The 22,390-nt window shown below is 39.1% G+C and overlaps 1 protein-coding gene across 1 annotated transcript in view; it reads right to left on the bottom strand.

Moving 5' to 3' along the window:
- The window catches only part of KIT (KIT proto-oncogene, receptor tyrosine kinase), an 88,334-nt gene that overhangs the window by 20,456 nt on the left and 45,488 nt on the right, over window positions 1–22,390 (bottom strand). Inside the window, exons 5-11 of the mRNA XM_063310103.1 lie at window positions 21,104–21,263; window positions 15,260–15,449; window positions 14,420–14,535; window positions 6,758–6,872; window positions 4,551–4,744; window positions 896–1,002; window positions 671–797 (exon numbers count right to left, since the gene is read on the bottom strand). Coding sequence (XP_063166173.1) covers window positions 671–797; window positions 896–1,002; window positions 4,551–4,744; window positions 6,758–6,872; window positions 14,420–14,535; window positions 15,260–15,449; window positions 21,104–21,263 — 1,009 coding nt within the window. The remainder of the gene's footprint in view (window positions 1–670; window positions 798–895; window positions 1,003–4,550; window positions 4,745–6,757; window positions 6,873–14,419; window positions 14,536–15,259; window positions 15,450–21,103; window positions 21,264–22,390) is intronic.

Raw genomic sequence — 22,390 nt, 5'->3', positions numbered from 1 at the left:
AGTGTCCAGAATATTTATGAGGCCATTTCTAAATTATTCCATGAATTGCCCATAGGTGTGGGGGAAAAGGGTAGCCAAATCATAACAATTTTCTCTCAAATCCTTAATTTTTCATCTGATTGAATCTAGGACCGTGGAAGAAGTACAAACAGAGCAACTGTCTATGACTCATTGAAAAGCTGTGTCTCTTTCCAGGATCACAGGGCTACATTGGAGGCCTCCCTACAATAGCCACGTGACTCTGGAAAAAAATACGACTGCTTTAATGCAACAGAACTTACTCCTACAACTAATTGTGTTGGGGGCAGGGGTACCTACAGAATCCAGTCCTTCCATCAAAATGATAATAGCAACATCATTCTATCAGCTCTGCTGGTTTCATACATACATACAATATTAAAAGTGCATGTGCAAGACGTGGGATCTGGCACTGGGTTGGCACAATGGCATTTTTGTTATTTCCCTCCCCTTGACCTCATCCTGCATGGCAGATGCCTCTGTATTGGGATATCATAGTATGGATGCCCTTTTCTGGAATGAGCTGCTCAGTCAGAACAACAAGGAAAATTAGGTTAGGAAAAGAAGATATTTTAAAACTACGCCATCACCGATGCAAGGGTACTGAAAGTATTATTTAATTGCCAGCAAAATTAAATATATGCAAACTAACCAAAACTGAGACAGTTTCTTGGAAATTCCCATTTGTCATCATATGGAAGCTGTGTTGGATCTATGTATACGTAGTTGTTTCCATTTATTTCATCCACCACTTTCCACTGAACCTCATACTTGGGTTTCTGGAATACAGGGATAACTTTTTTAAGTTCTGGGAATGCAGTGGCAGAAAAAGTGCTGAATGGCATTCTAACCACACACACACAAACACAATTCTTACCTGGAGATACTTATAAATAAGGACTATGACTATAACACACATCAGTCCTGCTGCTACACCAAAGCCAATTAACAATGGTGTGAAAAGGCTGCGACTATTTTCTTGTTCTAGAGAGAGAGAGACACACACACACACATAAAAGTATGACTTATGAAATCTTATTAGCAACTTGAATCTTTTTTTATATACTAATTTTATTTATAAGCTGCCTTCATTCTGGCTAGTCTACAAAGCAACAAGCAAACTTTTTTTAAAAAAGCAGAATATGAACATTAGTAATATTAATTAAAACCAACACTAAATTGATACTTAAATGCTCTAAGAATTAAAAGATTGGTGAAAAAGATGGTCTTTGCAGATTTATAAAGCTGAGGCAATAGATGTCCAACATAGGTGCTGAAGGAGTGTATTCTATAGCAGTGTTTCTCAGCTTCAGCAACTTTAAGATGCATGGACTTCAACTTCCAAAATTCCCCAGCCAGCCAGCATAGGAATTCTGGAGTTGAAGTCCATGCATCTTAAAGTTGCTGGGGTTGAGAAACACTTCTGTAGTCTGAGAGTAACACAGGGAAGGCCCTCTCCAGTATGCCAGAAACAAGAGGCTTCTGACATCAGAGGCATCTTCAAAAAAGACTCTCCTTCTGGTTTTAACATTTGGGTAGAATTATTTACAGGAGATGCAGTCTCTTAGATAGTCAGACTTCAAGGCATTTAAAGTTTAAAAGATCAATACCACCATCTTACATGATGCCTGGGAAGCACCTGGCAACCAATGCAGTTTTAACATATGCATCATATGAGCCTTGTGTCTTACATTAATTTGCAACTTAAGTGCCATTTTTTGCATCAATTGCAACTTCCACTTCCACTTTCAAGGACAGTTCTATGTAGACCAGATTGTATGAATCACTATGGAATGTAACGGAGGTGTGAATATTCATTGTCAAATCCAACCAGCTCATGAAGGGTTGGAAGATGGTGCACTAGCCATAATTGTCTGAAAAAGTTCTTTGTTACAACTGCTACCTGTGAATCTTTGGATAGCTGAAGATGAAGGAGCCCTACCAGACTGTGAATCTACTTTCAGCAAAATGCAACCTTGTTGAAAACAAGTTGAACCTCAATCCTCAAAACAGTTTCTTATTTGCCAATACAATTCCCTCAATAGGCCTACTAATGTCATCCTTGGAAGAACTCCCCAATGGTTTCAAATAGATGTTGAATGGGACACAAGACTGAACTTCATGGATTACCGTAGGACACAAGCCCAGGTGCTGGACCATAGTCTCCCCAAAACCATATTCTAGATATGATCCAACAGGATAAACTCGAATCAATATAAAATAGTGTCCCCAGGGTCCAATTCTGCCAAGTGGTCCACAGACTACCATGGTTGATAATATCAACACTGCTGAGAGCTTCAGGAGAACTAACAGGGGCCTATTCCCCATTCCCAATTCTTGTACTGGTCATCCACCAAGGTGACCAAAGCAAGTACTATATCTTTTTGAAAGCTTGACTGAAATGGGTTTAGATAATCAATATTAAGATGCATCTGGAACTGCACAGCCATTACTATTTCTAGAAATGGAGTACTTGAGACAGCCTATAGCTGTACAGAATTTCTCTAGGAAGGGGTTTGTTTTTTCAATGATCTTGTAACTCCTGCTCTACAACATGGATACATTAATCACCTCTCTTAATCATAGGTGCAGCCCCTAAAAGTAGATTTAATTAGCCAGGAGAAGCAAAAGTTGAATGAGCAACTGCTATCCCTCATCTCTCCACATCTCTGACCGTATCCTTGAGATCTGATAAAAAAGATTCAAAAATAACAGGATGAGCAGATGTGCCAAAGTTTCATCTTCCTGCCCCTTCTAAGTCCAAATTGAGACAGATCCAACTGACACTGTCCACAAAGAATGATGCAAATCATTCACAGTGAGTCACTGACTCTTCTGCCTCCTCTCCTCACAATATCCTAATTCTGCAGTGTGGAAAACCAATGCTTCCCTGTTTTGTGCAGACACAACGGAGGCAGAGTAAAACACTCTTCACTGCTGCCACTACTAAAGAGCAGGATTTCAGACAAGCCCAAGTCCTGTGTGATCTGATCCATTCTTAGAGTCCCTTTACTTCTGCTTCAGCTGGCATCCAATTTGCTTTACCCTCTGCTGGCAAGTCAACCAAAGGGCTGATTGGGCTCAGGGAAGAAGGCACTTAAAGTGTTATGGTGACAATGCCTGCTTCTGTATTTCAAAAACCACCAGGCTATTGACAGTATTGCCAAAATATAATGTGGGAAATTCCCTAAATGTATTCAGGAAAGCACTCAGATCCTGGGTCAATCCATTTTAACTAGCACTCCATCCTTTCAGAGGATCACAGAAGTGATCAGAGGCAAGTTCTTCATGACAATGGGGTCATGTGAATTCCTCCAACTTCAGATCACAAGCTCCCCTCAAACAAAATACTGTGCCCTGCTGCCTCTGTGAAGCCAGGTACTAGTTAGGAAAGGTCAATGGCTGGCACAAAGGGTATGTTATCTTGAGTTACTCCTGCTTGGAGAACCTCACATGAACATGGAAATCCTCTAGGACAAGAAGCCTAAGGTTACCCAACACCACGCCCAAGATCAGCTAGCTAATTAAGGAAGAGGGACTGTCAGGCAGCGGGATGAATATTATACTAGCAGTGTTTCTACACTGTCTCAGCTGCCTAAATGCAGCAGCATCCATTCAGAATTTACTGACTGCTGAATGGAGTCCCTAGTCAGAGAGATGGAATTCTCCTAGACCATCTTCTGGCCCTCCAAGCCTAGCTTGCTGTTTAGAGAGTAGTCCAGAACTGGGAGAGATCAGTTCTTCCCTCTTCTGTCAGCCACGTGTCTGTGATATATACCAGGTCAATGCTTTCTTTCAGAATTAAATCCTTAGTAACAGAAGTTTTACTAGAAAACAACCTGGCACTGAAGAGGAGGTATTTTAAGTTGAGAAACTAACATTGTCACCTTGACTTCTTTGGTTAGATTGCAGCCAGAGATGAAGGCTCAGGCATCATCCTGCCTCTTTACCCTCCCTTGCCAGTTATTTTTTTAGAGCAGTGTTTCTCAACTTAGCAACTTCTAAGATGTGTGGGCTTCAACTCCCAGAATTCCCTAGCCAGAAAGAATTCTGGGAGTTGAAGTCCACACACCTTAAAATTGCCATGGTTGAGAAATGCCGTTTAAGAGTTTGTTCCCAGGCCATGTGACTTGCATTTCAATTTGAAGTTAAAGCAATGAACTTCCATGGAATACATACATACATGCAGACATCTCTACTTTTGACCAATACATCATTATCAAAATAAAATTCCTGTAACGGGAAAAAGAATCATCGCATTTAAAAGTGAATTTTAACATGTTTTGACTGAAGCATTTAAATACTGCTTTTCACCTCGTTCTGTAAAAAAGTCAAAATATTTATACGTTTCTTAGAATAGTTAATATAAAAAGCAAAAGACAAATACTGAAAGAAGTTGTGACAAAAAGGGTAAGTATGCATTTAGTTATCAGCATCATCAAGAAACTTGATGCTTTGTGGTTTAAGTTGAGAATACTACTTGTTTCCAACAGCTTACAGAATAAATACTGTATTCTGTTTCAGGGAATTACCTTTAATTGCAAAGTTAAAGAAAGCTGAACGTCTATCAACAGTATTGGAAGCCTCACATGTGATTGTGCTATTGTTCTTGAACATGCTGGTATCAACGGTACTTTCAACTATTATCTTTCCAAAAGAAGAAAACGCTGAATCTTTATATTTGGTTTTTACATCCGCTGGAGAAACATTTGGTGAATCTGGACACCTGGAAGAAACAAATAGTCTGGATGAAAAACAAGAAAAGGAAAACCGGTGGACAGGCACATCAGGAATTTTAATTTGGCATTTATACTTCAGCCTCATAATTTATTATGGTCTTAGGCCAGCATTTATGCCAAGCTTTTCCTCCTAGCAAATTTCCAGTTATGCAGCCATTCTTGCTGGCAAGAGAAAGGAAGTGACATGGTCAGGATACATCAGTATTCTTGCTTGGAAATTGTAAGTCAAGATTCTTGGGAATTCTAATTTACTGTTTCTGCTAATGCAGCCACTGGAGACTTAGTTGCTTTTAATCCAAATTCACTGAAATAGTCTTATGTTAATTGTGGCAATCTTAAGTCTCATTAATTTCATTGAGTTTACACTAAGTATAATTACATCTGGATCCAACTCAATATACCTCAAAGTAAATAAACCTGCTAATTTTTCATTTTAGTTCTTGTGAACTTAACCTAATTTCATTAATTTTCAAATATAAAGAAAATAAAACAATACTTGTCAGAAGCTGCTTCAGGCATATTGGTGAGGGTGGGGTTAGAGACCCTTCAAAGTGTGTGTTCTGTACCCCAAACACCATTATACATCAGCAAAATCTGTTGTGGGATTGAAAGGAAGCAGATAGTGCTAGGCATCTTGCTTGACAAAAAGTAACACAATTGTATAAGTGGTACAATTAGTAGGAATAGGATTGGGGTCCTCTTAACAACTGTTGTTTCTGGTATAAACATAACTTTGGTCACCCTAGGTACAGCTGGGAAAAATCTTCATGCTACTCTCATTATATGTCACATATAATGTCACAAATGGAGATCCTTTCAGGACTAGCTTAAGAAATGTCATGATTGCCACTATTAATTAAAAAAGCATAATTCATAAAAAATATGAACAATGTTTTGTATATGAAAAGTACTATAAACTAGCAATAATGTTCAAAACATCATCAGAATAAGCAAGTATTTATATTCCCATTTGCAAATGTGCTACCTGCAATGAAAATACATGCAATCCTCTTAGAAACGCGGGTAATTACCTTTGTAGTTAATTATTTTCATTTTTCCAAGCTTACAAGTCACATTTGCCATATAATCTACTGTGTGTAAATGGAAATCTAATTACCCTGTGTCCTGGGAAATTCTGTTATTACATGATAAAGCTGAGAGATAATAGCCAGACAGAGAAGCTATTTTGTAATTGTCATTCTATAGGGTTAAATAATTAGGGCCAAGAATATCCCAGCTGTAAATGGGTATAAATCGTGTGATGTCTCATTTGGCCCTTCATGTTTAGTCATAAATTACAATGACTCCTTCAAGAAACAAGAAGCAAGCCACAGAAACCCTTCCAGAAATAGGGGTCACTTCAAGAGCATGTCTTAGCCTAACTGCTTAGCCTAACTGTATTAGCCTAAATCTAATACAGAATGAATGAGACTAAGTGGTCTCCCAGTTGTCCACTTAAGCGCAAAAGAAGTTAGAACTGTTCAGATATATCTATACACACAGCCAATGAAGGTGTAAATGCAAACAGAACCTCACTTTCTACTACTATATAAATTCTTTTTATTGGTCATGGCCATGCATCTCCAATGCCCATGAATGCAATGCAAATTGGAAAGGTTCTTCATGGGTACTGTTTGCACCTGTAAGATTCTTCTTTGCAAGTAGGTGTAGTTATCAGGCAAGATCAGTGAACAGAGGTCCAGTCCCTTCTCCCATCTGCTGAACCTGTTTCCTCCATCCCATGTGAACCAAATGGGAGAAAATTATTTCTGTGAGAACAGAACTTACTGGCCATCTACAGTACATGGAGTAGGATGGAATTAAGACACCTCCTTCTCCAACCCACCTCTCACTTCTGATGGCAACCCCAAGAAATCTACCCTCCCATTAGGTTTCAAAACCAAGAAAAGAGCACACATTTGAACATTAGAGATGACTCTATTGATTTCTCATTCTTTACATTTAATCCGAAATCAAAATAAAAGTTTAGAATCTCTTACCTTTGCTCAGTGGCTGGGCAAACATACCAGTTTATAGTAGGAGCAGGATACCCAGTTGCCACACAGAGCAGCATGCCATTGCTAAGTCTTTCTGAAGTGACAATCTCTGGTTTGGCTAGAAGATGAATAAATGAATAATTAAAAAAAGATGAGGGGTCATTTCTACTTTGCTCACATTTCAGCACAATTCCATTAAAAATAGTGCACCATACCTCACGTTTTTTCTGTGAAAGGCTATGATCTTATGCACACTTACTTCAAAGTGAGGCTTCTTGAACCTGAGTTTGACTGTCATCTTTCTTATGTTGGAGATGCAACGAATTAGAAGGAACAGTAGTGCATACGCTCTGGACATGTCCACCAGTAGTTCTTTACTGGTTTAGATATTGCAATTTATAGTAAACCAGTTTATTGAGAGGAAAATAAGATGGAAAGATGTGAACGTATCGTTAAATTATATCTCCCCAAAATTGGTGTGTGTCTATTTATGAAGAGCTTTGGATTTTTCATGGTTGGACTGTTGCAAAAAAAGTGATCATGTATTCCTGGAAGAGCATGTCCCTCCTAGCTTAAACAGACTCATCAGATCTTAGCCTTCAATCTGGCTTTGTATCAGCAGAAAGGCAAGATCAAATAATATATTCTGTACGGACTATGCGTACAGTGTTTAAACTTCGAATTGTGGTGATTTGAATAAATATATTACTATTTTGATATTGTGGAAAAACAGTGAAATTTCAATTATAGTCTATTATTAGATTTTTTTTCTTGCTTTCTCATTTTTTTCTTCTTTCTTCTTAATCTGTATGGTTTAGCTTTCTAAGAATACAGCTTTTCTTGTAAAATTTAGAATGAAAACTGTAACTTTTGTTTTTAATTGCTATTCTACGTACTTAAAAAAAAACTCAGTAAAATTAGAATTAAAGAATTAAGGGACTGAGGTTAGCCTAAGCATGCATAAACATGCAAGCTGAGATCTAACCTTCTGCTTATCAAACTCACATTTTTCCCAGAGACTCAATGTGTTTGATACCCTTTCGCCTAAAAAGCCTTCTTAACAGCGCTTGAAAGACATGGCAACTTAATTCTGGCAAAGTCACCTTGCGTACTGAAACCTTGCACGCTGCTCTCTGTAATGCAGCAGCAAAAGAGAAAGAGCAGGCTGCAGTGGAACTAGTGGATGTCTCTTTCCCTCTCAGCATCAGATGCTTTTACCTCAGCTGGGGACCAGGTACAAGTTTTCTGGGTGTTTGGCACCCTGACTTAGGGAAAAGTGGCTTGCACAAGGGAATTACAGGACGGGGGGAAGAATTAAGTGCTCTCTATTGCTTTCCTCTTGCAAAACATCCCTTCATGATATTACTTTCTGATGCAGGAGCTGCTGGGCTTCAGAACACAAGGTGGTTATGAAACACACAGCCCAAGTCTAAGCAGGCTGATACTATTTTCCCCGTTTTAGCGAGAGTAGCTGAAAGCCAACAGTTTTCCTAAGGTAGGTTAGCGACATTTCCAGAGCCCCTGTCCAAAATCATGCCCAACTTCATGGATTTTACTAAGCTTGAGATACACCATTACTCCAGTAGATCTTGCATGAAAATACTAAATTCTCAAGACTGTTAACATCTTACAAGATTTAGTGATCTCCCAATTTTTCAGACTTTACAAAAATAGTAATACATTTGCTTTTCATATCTGAACTTAATTTAATGCTTGGGGCCGCAGATGCTGGGACAGGTGACAAATACTGTGAAATCCAAGGCTACCAATGTGTTGACTTCTGTCTTAAGGCCACTGAGCAGATCAAAGTTCAGGCGACATTTGAACAAGGGCCTCGCCTAACCACAGCATTGTGTTTGTTGTTTGTTCTCACATTAAAGGGATCTGGGATCACGTTAATACATAAGCCTCCTAGCTCTGCTTATCCTTTAGCTTAAGAGAAGGTTATTTAAAACATTTCAGGATCATCATTCATTGTTTACTGCTTTATTTAAAAGAGGTCTTCCATTAAGCAATAGGAAGACTGATGGCTTATTATGCTATTACATAGCTAAAATATATAACCTGACTTATTAAAGTTTGTGATATTCTGTTTCCTCTGCTAAGACATTACACTTTCCTGTATTACATTTCAGAAATCCCAACACTGTTGCATTTAAAAGATTATCATCTGAGCCCATGGGAAGACAGAGGCAATAAATAGGATTTGCAGACATTTACATTACCTGTCTTTGAAACAGTGTTCAAAAGAAACAGGTACACCAAGGAAGGCTTTTGACAAATTTTTCAGTAACATCCTGTAAGGATTTATTTAATGGAGCATTTGGACAGCTCTAACAGGAATCAGGGCCAATATAGTTTTTAAGTATCTAGGGATATGCCTTGACATTCACTGCCAAGTTCCCTCAGGTGCAGAAAAACAAGCTTTTAACTGTAGTTACTGTAGAGAAGAAGGACAGATGAATGTTCTGTTATTTGCCTGAAAAGGCTTCAATTTACTGTGGCCATTCCAGGTGAGCAACCACATAATGCTGGCCTGTCAGAGGTCAAGACTTACCTAGGACACAGGGTGGCCACAGACCCTAGTGCAGGGTTTCCCAAACTGTGAGGGGAGTTGTGAAGAACCTTTTAGTTGTACATTTTTATGTCTTTATTAAACATAGTTTTATTCTATTGTTTTCATTGTTCCTTTGTGCTCATTTTGGTGTTTGGATTTTTAGAAGAGGTGTGTACATTAAGATTACACTAAAGGGACGTGTGATGGTTTTAGGAACCCCTGCTCTAGTGGGGGTTGAGGATAAAGGGGGGGGGGGACAAAAACTCCTGAGAAGAAAACATGATTTCCACCAGGAAGTCTTTCTTGAAGGAATTCCAGTGGAAAAAGACATTCAGGCTTGGAACCGTCTTCTGGCACCTTCCCTGCCTTGCCCCAAATTCGCTTCTGAACCATTGAAAAAAGTGGGGAGGCAACCACAAGGGGTGCCCTGCAACTCCTCTCTGAGCACTGGGTGAGTATTTAATCTGAATTTTTTACCCCCATGAAGTTGAGACAAGGGAAGAAGCACAGCCCTCTTCCCCTCCCAGGAATATCCCTAAAAGAGCACTAGCTGTGAGCCAGGAGAGACAGCTTCAAAACTTATCTCATCCGTGAATTCATCAGATGTCCTTCCATAAGGCATTATCGGTGCATATGACACTTCAGAGTGTTTCTCAGAATCATTTTTGTTGTTATTATTTACGATGACTTTTTAAACAAAATGTTTTAAATATTGTTTAGCAGTGTAGCAGGTTCACTCTTTCGTAAGTGTAAAAATCCAAGTACTGTATTCAGATAATTAGTATTTGTGATTACTGAAACAAAGGAACTAGATACTGTGCCTATTCTCTATTCTTTTACCAGACATAACTGGTTATGTAGCAGGAACTGAAAAGAATATTCCTTTCTCTGTGTGTTTGTATTTACTATTTTGGTCAAAGCATCAAACCAAACAACCAACCTTTTGCAAAACTGCCCGTGTTAATTTGCAACATGACTCCACTGAGTGTAAAGGTAACACAGATCCTGGACAAGGCAGTGTCAGGTAAAACTGCTCTGGGCAAGTTTGACATCATTCTATTTAGCTCTCAAATAATTACAGTCAAGAACTAGCCTCTCCCCCGCCCCACATTCCCAATACTGTACTTTGACGCTCAAGAGTCCCTCTTTTTGGGAGTGATGGGCAGTAGCAAAAATTTGAAAAATAAAGAAATAGACTCCTGCAGCTGAATATGATAATGCCACTGTGAGAGTAAGATTATATAGACCATGTTAAGCATGGAATGATAAAACAGAATTCCAGAAAATTCTGGCTTACCTGTAATATGAGTAAATTTTAAATAGCCCTTCCACATGCAATTTGCTTGTCTTGCTTTGCTAGGGTGATGCTAAGCAAGAATAATTTCAACTGTGTCATCTGAACAGGGTTCTGTTTGCTATCTCCAACCAGCCAAGAATAATAAACCAATAACTCAAGAAGCAAGAATCCACAGTTCATACCATATGCTAAAAGTTGGAGTGATGTGTTATATGGTGATGTTGATAAGCCAAAATTCTCCAAAATTGTTTGATGTGAACATGACCACAGTCACTGCAAAAATAACCTGCCATCCACAATTGATTCTGTTGCTGCCATGATAGGATGCAATTTGAATCTGTTCTGTTCAACCTTTTCTTGCACTTCAAGTATTTCACGCAAGTCCTGTTCTGGCCTCCACTCCTGTTTCACATGCACACACTCTTTGTTATTACCTAAACCAAGTTGACCAACCCGTCATTAACAGCATACAGAATTCTGACAGGGGCACATCAAATTGTACACACCAATATAATAATTTTGGACTATAACAATGCAAATATTGCTAGCATTCCTGCCTTAATTTAGGGCAAGCTGAATCCATCCTTAGCTCTGCCTACCTCTTTAATGTTGGACCAAACCTTTTTCCAATGTAAATATATTATCTGCTGTTCTATCCTGAGCTAATCTAGACTCAGCAGCTTCATTCCTACGCCTCACTATTATCTTACTGTGGTTCCAAACGTTGAGAAATAAGCTTAGGAAATTGCACATTCAACATATTCTTACTTTTATCTCTAACATTCTGTATCTGCCCCATACTTGTTGCAAAGCAACTAATCACCATTTGCTCTGCACTAGCTTTGAAAACTGACCCAGGTACAGAACAGATTTTAAAAGCCCATTTTTTACTGTCAGCACTGTTATTGGTCAAAAATATTTACACACTCAGCCATTCCTACATTGTAACATAAGGTAGTGGGCACCAAGCACAGACAAGAGAGCGCTTGTTGGGTGTTTCTGTAATGGGCCCAAGCCATTATCTGCTGAAAGGGATTGTCTCTGTATGCAAAAGCCCAGCCACCTAAGCATTTCACACTCAGGTGGATGGCAATTTTGTTTAACGCCATGTTCAACATCAACTCATGCTTCTGGATCAATACTGCAAACTGAAGTCATGCTGGAACTCTTAGCCTTTATATCAAACATTAATGGGCATCTTCATTTTTGAAAATAGGTATGTGGAAAGGGCAGATCCATAACCAAAGGCTGCTGGGGGAGGGTTAAGCTTTTCCTTCTCTAATCCAGGTTGGAGTTCTTGTGGTTGCGATGGGATGGGGGGACTGTATTCATGGTCAAAGTAGTATAATATGTAGTTGGCTCTGTGTTCATAACTTGCTAGCAGGGAGTTCAGGGAAACAAATTCCCTCCAGCAGGAGATGATGGTAACATACCTACTGCCTCCATGTTTATTTGCTTCTACTAATTAGCAAGAAAAAAAGAACTGGTAATAAAAGCAATGCAAATCAACTCAATGACACTAAACTTGCAACTACTAAGAGAAGTGCAAGAGCAATTTTTTAAACCTCTCTTTAACTATGCTTGGAATCTGTCTCAGCAGCATTTAATAAAACTAATGAAATTAGAAATTTAAAGCATTTAATGGCAGATTATTGATAAGAGGATGGGAGTATGCAAAACAGCTTAATGAAACATTCAATAATTAATTGGTTGTAGTTGAAGCAGCGAGCAATATATAGCCATTAGCATCTCTTTCTTCCCTACATAATAGAGATAATTAAAAACAGTGGAGTGCTTCAAGCCCATCCTTGCAAAGCTGCTGCCAGGATAAGGTTTTGGGGTTCTTGTTAACACTGCCTGGATCAAGTTTTATCACAGTCCTTTGACTACAGTAGAGATGAAAATGTCAGCAAGGGAAACGAAGAGTCCTGGGAAATAGCAGGTTAGAAGTATTTCCATTCAAAACGTCGTTCATACAGAAAGCTCATCGTATGTGTGAGTGAGTCTATCCTAGCCAAGCCTACCTCTCAGGGATACTGTGCCTTAAAATGGAATAACCTAGTTCTTGCAAGAAGCTGGAGATACAAAGGCAGTAATGAATTATAAATATATGAAGCTGGATGTATGTGCTTTGAAATGTTTAAAGATATATAAGGGGTAGGCAATTCTTCCATGATGTAAGTATACCAAGCACTTTCTCCTTAATTAAAAAATCCCCTGTAATTGACAATCAGCGAAGTGTTCTAAAAATACTCTATACCAGGCGTGTCCAACCTGTGGCGCATGGGCCGCACGCGGCCCTGAACAGCTAGTAATGTGGCCCCCCAAAATCGTAAACTTTCAACACTATTTTGCAATTTTTTTTGTGACCGATCACAAGGCGCTCGAGCACAGACTGTGTAGGTAGAAACAACGGAACGCCGTGTAGGAGAGGGGCAGTGCAGTGCTAACACCGCCACCACCGCCTGCTACACATGTCAGCTTGTGGCGACTTGGCATTATATATAATATTTCAACCTACCTACACGTGTTCGGTGACGACAGGCGTTTATTGTTGTTGTTATTAAGTAGACATGTATGTTTTATTTGATTATTAAACCTAGCTTTATTTGCCTACCGAACAATTTACGACGGGCTTGTTGTGTTATTTCTTTAAAAATATATTTATTCCTAAATAAATTTATTCCAGCATGGCTTCAACATTGTTTCAACAGAAAACAGAACCCAAAAAAGAAAAGAAAAAAAAAGAAAAAGTGCAGATGAAGGAAGAGTATTCAACAAAAAATGGACAGATGAGTACTTTTTTGTCGAGACAAATACTAAGGCGCTGTGCTTAATTTGTAGGGAAAATGTGCCAGTTTTCAAAGACTACAATTTGAAAAGGCATTATATGGAAAGACATGCTGCCAAATTCGAAGCTGCTGAGTCTAGATTAGCTCAGGATAGAATACCAAATCATACCGATGTGTTAAAAAAAAATCAGACTGTATTCTGATTATGTCTGAATAGTAGTTCTATAAGTTTAGGATTTTTTTCCCTAGCTACTCAGTAGTAGCTTAATGGCTTAACCTCTCACAACCTTGTCTTTCAATGTGGGATATATACCTTGCATATAACACATCTTGTAGAGGAAAATGCTTTAGTATGTCAAATTTGAACTTTTAGTAGTTACACGGCCAGTGAAGATTTAAGACTGACTTTAGTAATTGCAAACTAAGGTATGTGTGTGCTTTGTTATTTATTCCTGATTTCTTTGGTACTTTTGAAATAATTTACTTTGCAAGTCACTTTGCTGAGACAAGAGATTGTCACAACCAAAGCAGGACTGATGATGAGACAAGAGGAGACTCTGGCAAACTTCATTTTGAAATAATGCGATTAACATGTAATGCTATTTACCTGTTAGTGCTAGCACATAACATTAAGACATGGTTCATGCGAAGGAAGTAAGACATGAACTGAAAACCCACTGTTTAAGGAGATTAAGTATGCAACATTAAAAGTGGGCACATATTCTTTTGTTTATTTAGGAACAAGGGACAAAAAAAATGAACCAACAAAGGTTGGTGTAACATTTCAGTGGCTCAATATTGGGGGATTTCAGGGGCTGTAAGAAAGTTGCTGAGGATCACATCCATTTGAATGATGTTGAAGGCATCTGTATACACACACCAGGGGCTAATCTGCAAATCATACTTTGTAGGATACCCTCTATTTCAGTCATTAAATCAATGGTATCTCCATGTGCAATTTGCTTTAGTTAAATGCAATGCCTGGCAATAAAAAAATATCACAGACTGCTGTTACTTACTGTTTACATAGACATTAAATGTTATAGAAGAGTTGGCATCTGAATTGGACATAAAAAATGTATAAAGACCTCCTTCTGTTTCCTTTAGCCGTGTAAGGTGAAGCTCACTGGAATATCTACAGGAAGAATAAGGCATGAACCTTCATTACTCACATCATGGCAGACAGTCTAGGTGTTTTTGTAATATACTAAAATTAAATAGATGGTTTTTGTATGGATTTGTGAAATCAGTTACAGTGAGGGCTGTAATTCTTGTCTACTTAGTCCCTTTGGATAATTTCAGTTTGCTGCATGGGAAGCTGTCTGAAAACCCCTAAACTAAAATACATTATTTTTGACAAGTCAATGTACCTCTACAATTGCACAGTTCATCTACACATTTCAGAGCATATCAGATTTAACAAACTATATGAAGTTCAAGTTCTATCCAGAGTGGAGTTTAGATCCAACAGTCCTTGTCACATGGGGCAAAATGAAAGTAACCTAGATCCTTGGCTACTGTCCAACATTTCAATGTCCACCAAACTGCCTCTGGCCCACAAAATGCAAGAGTTAAAGGGAAAATAAAATAGCATTGCTACTTCCTGGATAAGCCTCCTTTTAAACATCTAATGTCTCATACCTCTCAGGTGAAGAGGAAGAGTGGCCACCATACCATGGGGAAGAGAGGATCTATTAGGGAAGGGGGAGTTGGCAACCATTAGACTGCAAGAAAAGCAGGGAAATCTCTGCCCACCCAACTTCTGTACAGCATATCCTACAGGGAATTAACAGAATGATTCTGTGCCATTTGCCTTCCCTCTCCTTACATTGATACGTTGGTTGCACATCTTGCATTACCTGTTTTTGTCTATATTTGTGACTCTCACATAATGATCAGATGAATTTTGTAGTGTTTCATTCATGTACATCCACACTTCCTCTTCTGGCTTGGGATACGCTTCATACATTACTACCAAACCCAGATTTTCTCCGTCATTGACATACAGTGTTGTATTTGTTGAGGTTGATAAATTGACATATCCTTTACCTGGTGGAAAAATTTTAAAACCTCTCTTTAGAATCTTTGTATACTAACATTCCTAAAATGCTAAAATCAAGGTCAATGAATACAAAAGACCAACTAAATTGCAACTTGCAGAAAAGCAAACCTTATTAGTGAGTGCTAATGACATTTTACTGAATGAAGTGAACGAAGTAACTTCTCATGCTTCACACACAGAACATGTCCTTCTATACCATCATCTATATGATCAGCTACTGACCTCCACAAGATATTTAAATCAATGTATATTTATTTTTATATTTATCTCATTAATACAGCCTACTATTTGCCTATATTAGGTTCCCAACAAGGTTGGCAGTGCAAAAAGACCAATAAAAGTAAAATAATTTTTTTTTTTAACAAAAACTAGTTATCAATTACAAGGATACATTCATATTAATATAAAAGAACAATCAGTCAAATTAGGTCCAGGGCAGCAGAAATCATCCCATAATTTCTTAAATAATACATATCTACAACAGATATTTCAAAACAAATGACTATGTTGAATCTTCCCAAGAAATTTAGGGAAGGTGGTCGAGAAAGCAGTGGCACTGCAGCTCCAGAGGATCCTGGATGAAACAGATTATCTAGACCCCTTTCAGTCAGGGTTCAGGCCCGGATATGGGATGGAAACAGCTTTGGTTGCACTTATGGATGATCTCTGGCAGGAGTGGGATGGGGGCAGTACATCCATCCTGGACCTTCTTGACCTCTCAGCGGCTTTCGATACCATCAACCATGCTATCCTTTTGGGGTGGCTCAGGGAGTTGGGGGTGGGTAGTGTGGTTTTGCGTGGGTTCACCTCCTTCCTCCAGGGCCAGTCCCAATCGGTGTTGATAGGGAGCGAGAGATCTGGCCCACAGCCCCTCCTTTGTGGGGTGTCACAGGGCTCAGTGCTCTCTCCGCTCCTTTTTAACATCTACATGAAACCGCTGGCTGAGATCATCTGTTGCCATGGGGTGAGGTATCATCAATATGCTGATGATAGTTATACATCTCCATCCCAGGTGACGTAAGGGACCTGTGACCACCCTTTCTTGGTGCCTGGAGGCTGTAGGTGTCTGGATGGGGAACAACAGGCTTCAGATGAACCCTGGTACAACACAGTGGCTGTGGGTTGGGGGCTCCTGAGTATCCGGGAGTTTGTCATCTTTGGCTCTGGATAAGGTTGCCCCAGACAGATCTGGTGTGGAACCTGGGGGTTCTCCTGGACTCACGACTCCTGCCCAAAGAGCAGGTGGCAGTCGTGGCCAGGGGAGCCTTTGCACAACTTTGTGCTGTGCACCAGCAATGCCCTTTCCTGGATCAGGAGTCCTTCCGAACGGTCACTCATGCCCTGGTCATCTCCCACATAGACTACTGCAATGCACTCTACATGGAGCTACCCTTGAAAAGTATCCAGAAGCTACAGCTGGTGCAAAATGAGGCTGTGTGAGCAGTCTTGGGCGACCCTAGAAGGGCACATAAAACACTGTTGCTGCGCAAGCTGCATTGGGTGCCAGTCTGCTTCCGGGTCCAATTCAAGCTGTTGGTTTCACCTATAAAGCCCTACATGGAATGGGTCCAGGTTACCTGAGGAACCACCTGACCCCCTCTACATCCACCCATCCCACTCGCTCAGGCAGAGAAGGCATGTTACAGACCCTGTCCATGAGGGATTGCCAACTGGCAGGGTCCAGGAGGAGGCCTTCTCTGCCGTGTCACCCGCCCTCTGGAACAAGCTACCCCTGGGGTAAGACAGGCCCCCACTCTCCCGGCCTTTCGAAAGGGAATAAAAACATGGTTGTGCCTGGGATGGGAGGGGTGACAGCCATGCATGGGGGTGGTTGGCCCTGTGAGAGTGCCAGGATAAGATCTTATTTCCCATTTTGAAATTTATATTTTATATTCAATATTTATATTTTTATTTATATGCTTTTATATTTATTTTAATTCTTTGTAAGCCGCCCAGAGTTGTCATGTACGAGATGGGCGGCAGAGAAATTTAATAAAATAAAATAAAATAAAAATAAATAAAAACATTATAAAGATTGGAACAATCACTCTGAAAGTATCTCCTTGTTTTAGCTACCACACTTATCTTTGAAGACTGCAGAGTTAAAGCTCACAGGCTGATCTACATTCAAGGGGATCAGCATAAAATAGACAACTTTAGGGCTTTAATGGTAAAAATTAACATCCTGAATTTCTCCCAGGAAAAAAGAAACCAAAGAAGGTTTTTAACAATGAGGCATTCCTTTGTATTTCTGTAAATGTGCCTGTAATATTTACCGCTGATAACGAATTCAGTCTGATGGAATATCTCCATCCTCAAGAAATTCTGTAAGATGACATCTAGATTTTATTCATTTCCTATGTAAAATAATAGCATATAAGCAGCAGAGCAAGTAGGGGAAAAAACCCTTTTTGCCAATTACAGATAAAGACATGTTCAGAATACTCCTGCTAATTACAGTACATGAATATGCTCCTAATCAGTTTAGCACTTATGGTAATTTTAATATTTAAAAAGTACTACGTGTCACAGCAATCTAGCACTCTGGGTGCTTTCCTGGCTTTTCAGGAAAGCATGTTAATAAACAGCAGAGTGTAAGCACCTCTGATGGCTCCTGGCAAAGGGTGTGCAAGACACAATGGATCAAGCTTTTTAGTGAGCTCTGGAAACCAAATCTTTCACACTAAAATGAACTCTTTGGGCCAATCCAGTATAATATAAGGAGAAGCTTCTCCCACAGGTTCCTCTCTGCTCAATTACCAGATGAGGCTTATTTCATATGCTTGCCATTCTGAAAGTACATGAGAAAAATACTTTTTCACAGTGGCCACCATACATTTATAGCCTCTTCTCTTTTGTCTTCTCAAAAAATTGGACCTCAGCAACATCTGATACTGGAGGTAGTATACTGCACCCACATGACTACTAAGCACCTGTAGCCTTGTCCTTTAGCCAGTATCATCTTGTTTCTATTACTTTTTTATTATTATTCAAGGATCACATGAGTTTTTTGAGCGATGTGTCAATAGTCATGCTTCAAAGAGAAGGCAGAACCAAAACAAAAACTACTGGGGATGTGGCAAGGTCTGGATTTGAAGGACAAAATGTGATTAGATGCACATATAGCATCTGTTGGGAACACCTAGACCAGGTTTCCCAACCAGAGTTCCGTGGAACCCTAGGGTTCCACAAGAGGTCACTAGGGGTTCCCTAGGAGATCAGAGTTTATTTTAAAAAGTATTTCAAATTTGGGCAACTTCACATTAAAGAGCTAAGTTTCATTCTTTATTTTTTGTTTAAGAACACTGTTAATGCCTATATACAAGCCTACCCATGAAACGAATATAATAATTTTGTAACTTCTGGCCTATATTTGAGCCTGAATGTGCAGGGGTTCCCTGAGGCTGATAACTATTTCAAGGGTTCCTCCAGGGTCAAAAAATTGAGAAAGGCTGACCTAGACCAAACATATCTTTTCCTGGAATCACACCTCCATTGCAGAAGGCAGCCACATGAGCCCAGGAAAAGGAACAGCTACTTTCAGGCATTCATGACTGGGGCTATGTGCAACCCACCACATGCTCCTAATCGCATTTTGCCTTTCAAATCTGATTCTCTGCACAACCTAAAAAGTATATGTAATTTAATTTCCATTTAAATATTACTAGCAAGATTTATTTCCAGGTGTTTTAGATATTCCCCTTCAGTCACATTAAAAAACACAATTTAATGACAACTTTTAGAGAGACTCTGGGCCCCATGGGACCACATGCTGTTTTGGACCCTCAGGCTGGGCTCCTCTGAACTAGTTTTTTAAAAAAAATAAAACTATCTCTATTTTAAATCTAGTTCCTATGTCACAGAGCACCTTCTTTTGTTGTGGAAACACAATGTTATAAACATTAACAGATTCATAAACAAACCCCCAGCAGGAATTTCTTCACATAACCTATTGTTCTGACACAGCTCACATTCATCTCAAGGTGGATTTGAGATGAAGACCTTCCTGACTGCATCCCAGGATCAGATAAATAATAGCAAACTTTCAGAATTTCACAGAAGACACAGTACATTTCTAACACAATTACAGGTACTACTTTACACAATGTAATTTGAATGCCAAAGCCTGGGACAGTAAATAAACCTCACTGTACCTCTGTGTCTATACCAACAATTTATTCTATGTTTACAGTGTCCCATTCAAGGCTGGCCTTCTTTCTATAAAAGGAAAGTACACTTTGAATCTTCGTGCAGTATCATACAACAGGGTATATCTGGTGGAAAAAAATATGTAACATGGCAAAATACAGACCCACCACCCAGAGTCCTATTCTGCCAGTAGACTAATGAGATGCATTTATGGATTACAATCAGACTCTCTTTTTTTGGTCTGCTAAGCCTGTTTTTGGCAAATCCATGAGGCTAGCAATAGCATGGATTTTCACACCACATGAAGGTAATGTTAAAGCTAAGGGCAAAGACAAATGAGAAGGCAATTGCTAAACGTCACATCATTCTAGAAGTACTGATGTGGCCTTCAAAGGGACTTCAGCTAAAGGAATACATTCTTTATGGACTTCAAATTCTTCAGATAGGTACAGCTAAGAGCACGTTTCAGTAGCTCTGCAATGAATGGGGGGCATGTCATTCCCATTGTACATGTTTCCATGATGTTTGGGCCTAGTCCAGTTCTGCAATATGGCACCAGTATGACTGTAACAAAGCACATAGTTGGCTTCTTCACTGACAGTAGAAGCATTACTGTTAAAGGATAGAGGCATCTTTTACATGCAGCTTTGTCTTCGATCCCAATTTGTACTTTACATCCTCCAGAACAGATTTCATCTGAAAGAATTGCATGATGTTGGGATCCTGCTATCAAAATATAAACTAAGACAATTAACCCATCCTTTGGAATTGCACCATCCACAAATCCTCACATTCCAACTGCTGAGGAACTAGCCTGTCTTTCTTATGATTTAAACAGGACACTTTTTACATACATGAAAACTATGCAATTCCATTCTGAATTATTATGCACACAGTTACATATAACTCACGCAACTGTGTAAGTAGAAGCAAACAACTAACACTCAGCATGGAGGCATTTATTCCTCTAGATGGTTTATATCCCATTTTTCAACTTGAAAAGCTCTTAGGATGGCTTATCAATGAAGATCTGATCTTTGGTACTGGTTCTATGAGAAGATAAATAGGATCACCTATATTCAGAAATTTGGGATGTGAATTTCCACTAGTCCTCAGCACAAGCATCAGCAAAGGTTTGTAACAATGGCAGCTGAAAACATTTGGAAGTCCTACTCTTGCCCAATATGATCAAGTTATTTACAATTTCACAGGTGAATGTGTATGTAAATGGCACTGTCACAAGAGTTCTGATCCATTTACAATGATGGCACCATGGAAATATGACTATTACTACTGTATGATTACATACATGCCCAAATTCAAGGATATGTTCTTTTTACATGGACTTTGCTTTTACACAGAAATATATCTGTATTGCAAAACTGGAACTGAGAGGGTGGAGTTAAAAACATACTGTGACATATATCCCAACAACGTATACAGCTTTTTCCTTAGCCATGGCACTACATATGCCTGCTATATTACTATTTACCTATTACTTTCAAGGTTAGAGTGACATTGGCTGTTCCAAAAGCATTGGTTCCTTGGCACGTGAATGCTCCAGAATCATTAACTCCCACTGAACGGATGCTCAGTGTTAATTTTCGTTCATATTCATAATCACGCATATTCTTGCTTTTGCTGGAAAGAATCTGTCGGCAAGGGAGGGGAAAATTAACATCTAAGATACAGTGTACATAGCATCATTCTCAAATAAATTAAAAATAGATGTAATTATAACTTCACCATATTAATATTCATAACTTAAAACCAGAATAATAAGCCGTCATGACAAACCTGTCACTGGAACCTTTCCATAGAAAACAACTATATCCTTAAAGCTCTCTTTGGTGGGGTGGGAGGAGGAAGGAAGAAAAAATGACGAAGCCCGTCTTAGAACTGTTCTTATTCTCCTTGCCTTGCACTAGATTCTGTATTTTTTATGTCTGGTGGCCTTTTCAGATAATATACTCAGAATGAAATTTGTTCTTAAAACATTCAGTATCATGAGGTTCTTTCCAAATTAACTTTGCAACATGGAAGTCATCATAAGATGGGGGAAGGGGGGTGTCTGTTTCTTAAAACTGGTATGTGGATTTCTTATAATTGGTAGTAAGTGGTATTAGAGAAGAACAGAGGAAGTCCAGTAGCTTCTACAATGCTACTGAGGGAATTCCTACTGAAGGAATTCCAGACTTAAAATTGGGATTCCTGGTCAAGAAAACAGAGCTGTCAAACAACTGTGATTTTTTGAAAAGTCAACATTGGCCAATGGCCCCTACTGTGGAGGTAACAAAAGAAGAATGTTCTGTTCAAGGAAGGAAAGATCCTATTGAGTTGGAATATCTATTTAGAAACTAAGCTTTTGACTTCCTAACTGCATTCAGCAGAGAATCTGAATGTTACCAGCCTAGTGCTGAACGTATCTTCTAGATGTCAAGATCATTTTTTAATCATTTCCAATTTAGCAGGCTGCTCCCCTTCATGCTACTTCTTTTACACAATGTCAATTTCAACTCTAGCCAAATATTCCGATAGCTTTTTATTAACATGTGCTAAAGCAAATTTAGTTTTAAACAAAGCTAAAAGGAAGCTCCCAACTGAAAACTGATTTTTGAATGAAATATTCAAAATTATATTGGAACTGTTTCAAACCTCCCAGATGTAGGCCCTGTATGGACCACATACTACGGAGGTCTGCTTTACCTTCAGAATGGGTGACTTGGATTGGTCAATAAATAAGCACTTAAGAGACAGGAATTATGCCAGCACCAGTGGA

This window comes from Candoia aspera, chromosome 8 (assembly GCF_035149785.1).
Source record: "Candoia aspera isolate rCanAsp1 chromosome 8, rCanAsp1.hap2, whole genome shotgun sequence".
Taxonomy (NCBI): Eukaryota; Metazoa; Chordata; class Lepidosauria; order Squamata; family Boidae; genus Candoia; species Candoia aspera.
The sequence above is the reverse complement of the archived record's forward strand: the minus strand, read 5'-3'. Positions and strand labels throughout refer to the sequence as shown.